Source organism: Ostrea edulis, chromosome 10 (genome assembly GCF_947568905.1).
Source record: "Ostrea edulis chromosome 10, xbOstEdul1.1, whole genome shotgun sequence".
Lineage (NCBI taxonomy): Eukaryota > Metazoa > Mollusca > Bivalvia > Ostreida > Ostreidae > Ostrea > Ostrea edulis.
Window position 1 is genome coordinate 4,122,541 of NC_079173.1, and position 12,009 is coordinate 4,134,549.

At 35.2% G+C, this 12,009-nt stretch overlaps 1 protein-coding gene across 7 annotated transcripts in view; it reads right to left on the minus strand.

The window, feature by feature from the left end:
• The window catches only part of LOC125666588 (nostrin-like), a 39,034-nt gene extending 28,698 nt beyond the window's left edge, over positions 1-10,336 (minus strand). Inside the window, exons 1-2 of one of the 7 annotated variants that reach the window (XM_056151651.1) lie at positions 10,226-10,314; positions 5,089-5,313 (exon numbers count right to left, since the gene is read on the minus strand). In XM_056151651.1, coding sequence (XP_056007626.1) covers positions 5,089-5,271 — 183 coding nt within the window. In that variant the 5' untranslated portion in view covers positions 5,272-5,313; positions 10,226-10,314. Of the gene's footprint in view, positions 1-2,993; positions 3,846-5,088; positions 5,879-5,924; positions 6,187-10,225 lie in introns of those variants that run through there. The other 6 variants (XM_048899773.2, XM_056151652.1, XM_048899779.2 and 3 more) reach the window with 6 other exon arrangements.
• Positions 10,337-12,009: the final 1,673 nt, after the last annotated feature.

Genomic DNA, 12,009 nt, shown 5'->3' on the forward strand with positions numbered 1-12,009 from the left:
GGAAATCGGTCGTTTATAATAAAAATAATATTAATCTAATCATTGTCTCCATTTCTTTCATCAAGATTTACTTTATTGCAAATGTGGTCCAAAATTTAGTCAGGGTAGGAAAATAATTCTGAATTAACAACAAACACGACTAACATCTGATAATGAAACTATATCGATAACGTGTTTGACATTGAAGGGGAAAGTGTCAGCCGGACTTGAATTCATTTAGTAGCTTATACAAAAAGTACAAGCGTTCTTCCAATGTGCCAATATAACCAATCTCTGTTAGCACACCATTCCCCCTTTTTCCACTCTAAAAACATCAACAAGTTCTTTGGTGATGTTTTTGGAGTAGAAAACCTATAGAAAGAAATTTCTATGGGAAAAGTTGACAGGTCTGGGACTTACATTGTAATAGGGGTGGATCCAAGAATTGCAGTTAGGGGACACAACTTTTTGAGGCAGGGGGTTTGAGGGCTGCCTTGAGGCCCCCCAATGGGTCCAGGGCAAAGCCCTGGTGAGGGCCCAGGGAGTGAAGCCCCCAGAAGCCCCTGAATTTTACAGATTTTATAGAGCTAGAAATATGTCTCCTGTGCAGTCATTTTTACTATTTTCTGCCATATTTGGTAAGGTGAAATTATTAAAATGATGCAAATTTTAAGGGTTTTTGGAAAAAGTGTAAGTACTCCAAATAAAAGTAATTCAATAAATAAAAAGATTTTGTCATTTATTTCTCTGAGCGTGGAAGAAATGATTGCTTCTTCAATCATTTACATTTTTATAAACAAGAAACCATGATTTACCTTCAATTAAAAAAAATTAGGGGGGGGGGGGGCGCAGCCGGCTTAAATCCGCCATTGTTTAAACTAAAGACCTTCCACAAACCATACAAAGCTACAGGGACCGGGAACCATACCGAGTTACAGGGGCCGGGAACCATACAAAGCCACAGGGCCCAGAAACTATACCGAGTTACAAGGGCCGGGAACCATACAAAGCTACAGGGCCCAGAAACTATACCGAGTTACAGGGGTCAGGAACCATACAAAGCTACAGGGCCCAGAAACTATACCAAGTTACAGGGGCCAGGAACCATACAAAGCCACAGGGCCCAGAAACTATACCGAGTTACAAGGGCCGGGAACCATACAAAGCTACAGGGCCCAGAAACTATACCGAGTTACAGGGGTCAGGAACCATACAAAGCTACAGGGCCCAGAAACTATACCAAGTTACAGGGGCCAGGAACCATACAAAGCCACAGGGCCCAGAAACTATACCGAGTTACAGGGGTCGGGAACCTATCACCCTTTCAACATGTAAAGAGTACACCAAAGATTTTCTTGATAAATTCAACCACCCCTCTAATTACATGTTGGTTACAGAACTGTAACTATCTGATAAAAAACTAGGATAGACCCGAGAGCTACAGGTTTGTTGCAGCTATCAGCATGTATATCAATCTCTCACCAGAGGGCGTTACGCTACGCTCCACAACACCTCTGTTATCGTCTAATTTACAAGAATTTTGTAAAACAAAGCGTCTTTGAAAATTAAATAAATCTGCATCATTTTCATAAATAAAACATACATTTATGAGTTAAAAACACATTGGTAGGTATCGAAACGCTGTATTACGTTAGTGCAACCTCCATTTTTATGGAACTATTTTGTCTTGTCAAATGTATTATTTCACTTTCACTTTGTAACTATGGACTCTACATTAAAAAAAACTAGCGAGATTATAATGATGAAAATCTAACATTGCACAAAGTACAGAAACGTGCCTCTCTGTTGGAGTCAAAGACGTCATTTTGTCCGTGCGAGATCATGTGGTTAGCCGAACTATTTATCAGACGATAACAGAGGTGAAAGTGAAGCTTGCGTAGCGCGCCCTCTGGTGAGAGAATGCATGTATATATATGTGTAACAGGACTGGAAAAGTGTGACTTAGACTAGGACTCAAACCAAGGACCTCTTTCTAACTGTGTGTGTGCTAGTACTAAATAAGCTACAAGCAGGCCAAAGTACCCAAGCCAGTGCACTATTTCTATCCCATGTTTTGTGAAGGTCCTCTACGTTGAACTATAAATATTTTGGGGGTGTCCATTTATAACAGGTAGGAAAAATAGTCTGGATTGAGACTCAATCCAGTGGCAGATCCAGAGGGGGGGGGGGGGGGTCCAGGGGTTGGAATTCCTTCCCCCCTGTCGTCAGAAAATATTGCTAAAACAAGATAAAAATAACGCATTTTGAGAGTGGACGCCTTCTGAAAACCAAAATTAATGGTAGAACCCCACCCCTTTTCAAAAATTCCTGGATCCGCCCCTGCAATCTAGGACCCCCTGAGAACCATACAAGTGCTTTATCATATCTCAGCTAATGGGGATATAATATATGCTACAAGTTCTCAGAATCTAACATCTGAATATCATACATGTTAACTTAACACATCAATATATCATCATATCACATTAATATCCACTGTTATAAGCCAACAATCTAATTACTGTAACAACTCATTGCATAACGCATCCAATGTAAACAGGCCCCATCATTTGTGCATACTCTTGTAGCATGGCAGGCACAAATATTGGTCATTTTCCAAAAATGCATGCAAAATTAATTTTATCTTTTTATCTTCATATACATATATATTTCTTATCACCAAATTATTATTTGAATATGATAATCAATGAAACTGGTTGTGCCATATATAGCTGTAAAATGAAACTAAGCATTACTGAGAATTACACATCATAATATTGATTACTATATTATGTAACACAAGAGAGACAACTGAATTTCAGTACATAAGGAATGTTAAAAATTGTTGCATGATTCTCTAAAACAAATAATTTATGTATCAATAAAACTCTGGGAACATCGGACATTTAAAAATAGACAGTCACATGGTTTTCCTATCAATAAAAAAATACCAACTACGATAATCTTTGTCAAATAAAATGAAAGTGCAGATATATTTTTTTTTATCAACCCACCCGACATATTTCAAGTTCCTGGGCAGATCTCCTTTTCTTGCGTCTGAATGAATTCCGTAGAGTGGACATAAATAAGCAATTAGAATTCCAGGTTCACACAAGTCAGACAGCTGTTTGCATGCATAGGAGCTACCATTTTGTCTCGTCTATATTTTCACGCACATGTAAACACTAAGCATTTACCTGTCAGACTGTATTGCTCTATCAAGATATATTATCAAACACACGATATTTACTCTTCTGCTCGTGTTGAAATATACTTGCATAAAGAGTGTGTGTGGTTTTATTTTCATTTTTTTTTAAATGGAGCAAGTTTGATAAGAATGAAGAAAATATTTTGTAACTGGACACATGGGGAATCATGTTCACCCCAGATGAACTTGAGACATCGGATTATGATAATATCTGGGGTCACAGCTGACTGCTTCAGTCTCCAAACCATAAGAAAGTTTAACCATGTGTAAAAGTCGAGATAAGGAAAATACTAGTACAGGACATGTTTAATTTCATCCATTATATGAAATAATGATATCCAATAAATTATAAGACTGTTATATATTACAGACTTAAAAGCTGTCATTCAAGAAGGTGTTGTAAAATATCCTGAAATTTATAGATTATATTAATGTCACATTTTGACAACAACTCTATATTTCAGAATAATGCACATGATTCTTCAGAATTTTTAGTAGGACCAACCAAAATCAAAATTAATTTACTATCACAATCGTAACCAGACAATAGTAAAGACAGATCCAGCCTTTTCATTGAGTACTGGACACACATTAGAAAATTCCATGATTTTCGTAATTTTTCTAATGACAATTATATACTTGTGGACACTGGCTGAACCTGAAATAAATAAAGGATAAAACAATTGAAACCAAGTCAGTAAACTACTGCGACAATTAAAGCAGTCTTCCATCACTCTGACAGCCATGAAGACAAATCATGGACAATGCATCTCGTCAGTAAGAGACTCGATCGATCATCACTGCACACAGAAAAAGGGAGAGAACTCCAGGCCTGAAGAAGAGCTGACAGGTAATCACATTTTCTAACACATCCCCCTTTATTAAGCTCAGGTAATAACATTTTCTGACACATCCCCCTTTTTTAAGCTCATATAATCACATTTTCTGACACATCCCCCTTTTTAAGTTAATGACAACCATCCCTGGAGCCGATCTATCATACCAGTATTTCCCATGTGAAATGGGGAAACACTCCACATAAATTCATAATAAAGGTCTGTACTTAAATCAGATTGAAATCTGCATTATGTCAGAAAGCTTTCATGTAAATTTGCACTTTTCAGGCCCAGTGGTTTTTAATAAGAAGATTTTCCCTATATACTCACATGTAAAACTTTGATCCCCTATTGTGGCCCCATCCAACCCCAGGGGGCCATGATTTCAACAAACTTAAATCTGTATCATGTCAGGAAGCTTTTGTGTAAATTTGAACTTTTCTGGCCCCATGGCTCTTGAGAACTTTCTGGCCCCATGGTTCTTGAGAACTTTTCTGGCCCCGTGGTTCTTGAGAACTTTTCTGGCCCCATGGTTCTTGAGAAGAAGCAAATCCCCCTTTTGGTTAAACATTTTTTCATACCCCTCTTTTTTTGCTCACCCCACTTTGAAAAATTTCTGGATCTGCCCCTGGTATACTGTCTATTTGCATTGTAATTTCACTTTAGTTAAATGCTAGTCTCCTTATACAGTACACTGAAAATGAACACTTAAAAAACACACTCAGCCTCCTACTGCCTTCACATTCTCCTTAACTGAGATAGAATTTCACCCTCAAATGACAAGAACATTGCACTGCACACACATTCTACATTCATGCAATGTTTTGCATGTGTACATTTGATTAAAAAATTCACAAACCGTGTCATGCCTTCCAACATATCAACAACAAAAAAGGAAAAAAAAGAAAGAAATTTAGACAGCAGAATAAAGGCACAAAAGTACTTGATCCAAAAACTAGGGAGTGGCATAATGCAAAAACACTAAAGGCAATCACAAAAGTAAAAGGCCACTTGCTTACTAATCAAATTTGCATATAGGCTTGCATGCAGCAGCAGGGAGTTTACCTGCAGGATAGACCCCTGAAGAGATGAAGAGGAATAGCGATTAATCCAAGACTGTACAGCATTAGGTACAACCAGAGACACCCGCCTCAACCGGTTCCTGAGTCGAGAATTTCGTCTGCACCTGACTGTAGGGTTACAGTATCGACAATGCTGACATAGAGGATGTTCCTTTTTAGTGGCCATAAGCAATCAACATCTCATCTGTACTCCAGCAGGTACTGCAATCTAATTACACCGCAGCAGGTAACATTAAATTACTGACGACTTCATAATTACAACCCCACAGCACTCGTCCTTGACAACACAGCTCTTCATTAAATCTACATCCAAGCTCTTCTGATGCTTCACATAATATCACATAAGTGTGTATAAAAGTTAAAATACAATTAACTATGTGTACACAATATTTCACTGATCTAGCTATTAAAAGCTGGGTGCTGTACATTAACCATACAGTACTTGTTTACACTTGCAGGTGGTTTGCATACATACATAATATGCGTAAACTAAAAAGAAACAGCATAACAGAGAAGCTGTGTTGGCAATCAATTAGATAAAAATACATCTTGTCCTCATGATGCAATTACACATTATACACAACACACTCTCTGTCCCATTGGCTCATCAGTCAATGTTATGTATTATATCCGGCACAGGGGCTCCATCACTGAAATATTCCATGTCATGCCTAGCTTTCTAACCTTCTTATCAAAAACAGAGAAGTTTTAAACTATATGAGTATCCAGTTACTTTGTGAGAGATATCTGAAAGGAATTAAGGCGGATAAAACCTGTATCTTAACCATGTGACATTGCGAGGACAGAGGCGAATAAAACCTGTATCTTAACCATGTGACATTGCGAGGACAGAGGTTGCACTAAGAGGACAAAAATGCTGTCCTTACACTGTTACTGCACATCTCCAAAAACATGACCAAACCAATGTGAAAGGTTTATTTACAAGATTATTAGTGGGAGTGCAGACATTTTCTCTCATAAATTATTTTTTCAAACTTCAAAAAGAGAGTATTGCATAAACTTAATTTATATTTACATTTCCAATGTTTTTGATATAATTACAAATTGTTGTCATTAAATTAATTGAAAAGGCATTTCCATTTAGACCATTTCTTTTTGTAAAATATTTGTTCTGTAAGTTTTTCCTCCAAAATGTAGTAATTATATAAACATTTCAAAACATCATCAAAAGCAATATTGACATTCTTTCTTGAATATTGGAATATGTATCTCTTTACTAAGAGGATTATAAAGTTTAAAACCATGTGTTCTTTTTCTGGAAAACCAAAAATAACAGTTTGTACACTAAATCCCATTCTTTTACCAGATTTTTGAAAAATCCAATCTGATAATTTTGTCCATAGTGTAGAGACAGAAGGACAATAAAAAAAGATATGCTTAATTGTTTCTGGTTCTAGTGCACATATTGAACAAAGTGGAGAGTTTTTAATTTTTGACATAAGTAGGAATTTGTTAGTACCTACTATTCTATGAATTACTCTATAATTGAACCATATCAGTCCTGAATCTTTTGTTAATATAGATTTGATGTTCGTATATACATGTTTCCAATTTAAATCTAATTGCAAATTTAAATCATTGACCCATTTGTTTTCGCAAATAGGTCTATGCTGTGATTTTGATATTAAATAGTCATAAATATTCCTAGAACCTTTTTTGTATTTGCATAGAATTTTAATGAATTCAGGTTGATATGGTTGAAAAGTTGTATCATGCACAAGCAGTTTGATATTTGGCCATGAATGCAAATAGCTTGTTTCAATCCCTCATATGTAGTAAATGGAATCTGAATTGAGTAATTATTTGTTATACTCTGGTAGCTGATAAAGTTGCCTTGCTTATTTAATATATCATATATAGATTCGAACCCGGGGCCCCTGAATGTCTAGTCAGGTGCTCTACCAACTGAGCTATCTGGCCACCTGTGATCGAACCCGGCCGACCGCTACACGTATAAATTTGTTGAAAATTATGAAAACAATATAAAAAAAAAAATATATAAAAAAAATTACAAATTGTAATGATCGACATTTTCTCATGAATGTGATGCAGCTGTGAACAACGTGTGTATGAATCTCGAAAAGCAGAACATATTGTTTATCTTAACGGCGGGGAATTCCAACAGAAGTGAAAGTAGAATGTAAATATAAAACAGAACATATTGTTTATCTTAACGGCGGGGAATTCCAACAGAAGTGAAAGTAGAATGTAAATATAAAACAGAACATATTGTTTATCTTAACGGCGGGGAATTCCAACAGAAGTGAAAGTAGAATGTAAATATAAAACAGAACATATTGTTTATCTTAACGACGGGGAATTCCAACAGAAGTGAAAGTAGAATGTAAATATAAAACAGAACATATTGTTTATCTTAACGACGGGGAATTCCAACAGAAGTGAAAGTAGAATGTAAATATAAAACAGAACATATTGTTTATCTTAATGGCGGGGAATTTCAACAGAAGTGAAAGTAGAATGTAAATATAAAACAGAACATATTGTTTATCTTAATGACAGGGAATTCCAACAGAAGTGAAAGTAGAATGTAAATATAAAACAGAACATATTGTTTATCTTAATGGCGGGGAATTTCAACAGAAACGAAAGTAGAATGTAAATATAATACATAAATTTCATTTTTGAAAATACATGAAAAGGAAAGAGAGAAAGAGCTAGAGAAGTCTACGCAGTAAATATTATGTGTACCTATATACATAACACTTCCCACTCCTACTTTCATAATTGCTATGAATAAGGTATTTCCCTATAACGTTGCAGGTACTTCAAGCAAATGTTTTAAAGAGCAAAGCAAACAAAATGTTCAATCATTAGCATTTTGCTGTAATCTTCCTTGTCAACTTTCCATATTTATGTAGCAATATTCCATTATCACCTGTATATGGTGTTTATGTCTCTCAACTAATTTGATGGACAAGAGCTTGTTCTGCATGTGATGAGTTTTTAAATTGTGACAGGCTACTGACAAACAAGTTAATGGTACAGGGGTCTCAACAGTCTCATTTAAAGTCAGCATTTCGCAAATTCTATGGTCATTTTAATGATCTAGCTTGCCAATACAACCTATCATTGGGTCAAATGTTGTCTGACGTATTTTATAGTGATTGTTAGGCCGTTCTTGGCATGCTGTCATTGGGTCAAATGTTGTCTGACGTATTTTATACTGATTGTTAGGCCGTTCTTGGCATGCTGTCATTGGGTCAAATGCTGTCAATCAATCAATGAGTCCAGGGATCTGTGTTTGTCCAACTCTTTACTTTGTATTCCTTATAGTAGTTATGAGATTGATCACTGTTTGTTATCTTCACCTTTATAGGAGTTATGAGATTGATCACTGTTTGTTATCTTCACCTTTATAGGAGTTATGAGATTGATCACTGTTTGTTATCTTCACCTTTTCATTTACTGATTTCACTTTGACTTTTGAAATACAGAATGTATTTTATGTTTAACAAGATTTTTTCACAATAACTGTCAGAAAAGATTCCAATCTAACTTTAAGAGTTAAAAGGACAAACCATATACTCAATTTACAATATTTCCTAAAAACTGACCAAGTTCAACAATCTGTAATTTTTTCAAAAATTGAAGAAAATCAAAATCATTGCCACATGCATATCTTTAATACCCATACAGACACTCTGTAAAATAAGAAGGTCCTCACTTGAAAACTGTGGGAGAAGAAAGAGAGGGAGCACAACTAGGGTTCATTAGTTGAAACAAATCTGGAAGAGCAGCTCAAGACGGGAGATATTGGAATGAGAATGCATGTTATTGAATTCTCCAGGAGAAGTCAAGACCTTTATCTGATTCTAAACCTTACTGCAGTACATATAGGAACTTAAAACAAATAACTTTACAGGCAGTGTAAAATGGTATTCACAATTCAAAGACATTTAGAACAGCAATCCTGTCATCTGAAAGACAAGGCATTGAAAGGTGTCCAGTTCCATGATTAACACGAGTCAGACAATACAGGCAATAGAAAGTTATTATATTTGCTTATGTAAAATGCAAGTAACAACTTTATCCCAACATGTTCATTTACCATTTAAATTCCTATATATTAGAGGGTGATACTCTTTCACAGTTCAAAGGGAGTGGAGCTCTCCCTATAGGTAACACATACACATGTTTAAAAGGAAAATTTAGAAAACTGATGAAAAATTTAAGCCATACCTATTGAACTTCAAAAAGTTTGGAAAAAAAAGGGCCTGGCGTAGATTTGAATGCATCCGTGAGGACATGTATTTCTCCATTTTGAATTTTGTGTAGTGAAGTTCACGTAATTCTGAGTTGTTACGTAAAATCTGTTTTTCTGAATCGTATACAATAATTACTCCTTGATTAATGTGATTGTACCATGTCTCCTATGTTTGTAAATTTGCTAAACACTGTCGCTGAATATGACATCACAATGCACTGTTTAAATTAGCCTATTGCGTAACATTTATTGCGTTCAATGAATAGGTGATGGAATGAAATGTTTAAAGTGTTATAGTGCTTCGATAGAGCTCTGTCCTCACATCTGCCTTGTCTTTCTATTAGGTGTCCAGGTAGCATAGTGGTAAATGCACTCGCTTCTCACCATTGCGACCCAAGTTCGATTCCCATGTTCAGACACATGGGTTTCCTTCGGGTACTCCAGTTTTTTTTCCACAAAAAGACCCTCTAGTGCAAACATCCATGACAAATCAGTAAATAGTTAGTATATAGCTATGTTCATTGTTGATTATATATGTCCGACTTTAGAAATAAAGATTTATTTATTTATGTTAACTTTGAGATTTTTTTTTGGTCTTGTCATGGATATAGATACTAATGCCAATTGATACTTCTTGCTCCCCCTCAAACATGGTCACGCCGTAAGACATATTATTGATTTACGAAAAAGATGAATTATCATATCTACGATTTTGGAAACATTTCATTAATCTGCAACTGTATAAGATTTAGGTTAACAATACTGTACGCAATTAACATTGCAGTAGTCATGGAGAATGGATATATATTCATTATACATACCACATCTTAAAACTATTTATTTGAAAATCAAATGTTTGAAAATATCTACTTACCACAAAACATTCGCGAAATAACGACATGCTATCTCTCCTGAATAAATAAAAACAAACAACTTGATCTGCAAAATCAGGCGGAAATACATCGGATGTCAAGGTTGAGTATGTATGTTTAAAACCATTCTTGAACAACATTACATAAACCGGAATGTGATAGAGCTTTAGGCGACGGGTGCTTCTCGAGCGTGTGTGAACTCAAAAACCGTATAGTTTGCGACAAGAAGCTTTAGGCCGAAAGTAGCAAATGGAGTATTTTGCACGCTCATTGAGGACAACAGCGAGACAAAATTAAACGATTTTCCTAGTTCATAACCATACAAAATGTTTCAATTTTGATGTAACAACCCCCCCCCCCCTTAAACAAACTAGTTGCAACACTGTATTAAGGTCGTGTAAGATTTGGAATGCATCAAATGAAGTAAGATTTTGCTGTGTTTTCATGAAATATTTCCATTATTTGATCAAACAATATTTGGCCTAATACATGAAATGTACGAAGAAAAATAAAAAGGTGAAGATAACGAACAGTGATCAATGAAAGGTGAAGATAAAGAACAGTGATCAATGAAAGGTGAAGATAAAGAACAGTGATCAATGAAAGATGAAGATAAAGAACAGTGATCAATGAAAGATGAAGATAACGAACAGTGATCAATGAAAGATGAAGATAACGAACAGTGATCAATGAAAGGTGAAGATAACGATCATGATCAATCTCATAACTCCTACAAGCAATACAAAATAGAGAGTTGGGCAAACACGGACCCCTGGACATACCAGAGGTGGAATCAGGTGAAGATAACGAACAGTGATCAATGAAAGGTGAAGATAACGATCATGATCAATCTCATAACTCCTATAAGCAATACAAAACTGTCTGTTATATTTTGGGTTTCAAACTGTACATGCGTTTAGAATTGCGGAATTAATGCTTTCATTTCTGCGGGATTGATCAATTCAAATAATCTTTAATATTTCAAATCGGTATAACAATACAACCTAAACTCTAAAGAGCTATTTACCGATTAGACATATAGATATAATTATGATAATATAAGAGACATAGATATCATAATGTTATAAGAGACACAGATATCATAATGTTGTAAGAGACATAGATATCATAATGTTATAAGAAACATAGATATCATAATGTTGTAAGAGACATAGATATCATAATGTTATAAGAAACATAGATATCATAATGTTATAAGAAACATAGATATCATAATGTTATAAGAGACATAGATATCATAATGTTATAAGAAACATAGATATCATAATGTTGTAAGAGACGTATAACGTATATTACAGATACTAAAAATACAGACAGTATACACCCCAACATATATAACTAATCTAAGACAACTATTTATACAACACAACTAAAGGAGATAAGAGTTCCTGCCAACAAAAACATACTCAGAAATAAGAAGGATTAAGAAATATATGACTGTATTTCTGAATTAATGTATAATACGTAATAACAAAATCATTTCCAGAAAGACATCTCCTATGTGACAATTAATAACACAAAATATATACAACAGAATCAAAGGTCTATGAGATGATCTTAAAGCAGTAACATTATATCAAGAGATTCATGTATATACAAACTTACACCCCAAAAACCGAGGTCCCGTGTCACAGCAGGTGTGACATGATAAAGATCCCTCCCTGCTCAAAGGCCACAAGCGCAGAGCAGCATAGGCCGACATTTTGCAGCCCTTCTCCGGCAATGGTGACGTCTCCATATGAGTGAAATATTCTCAAGAGGGACG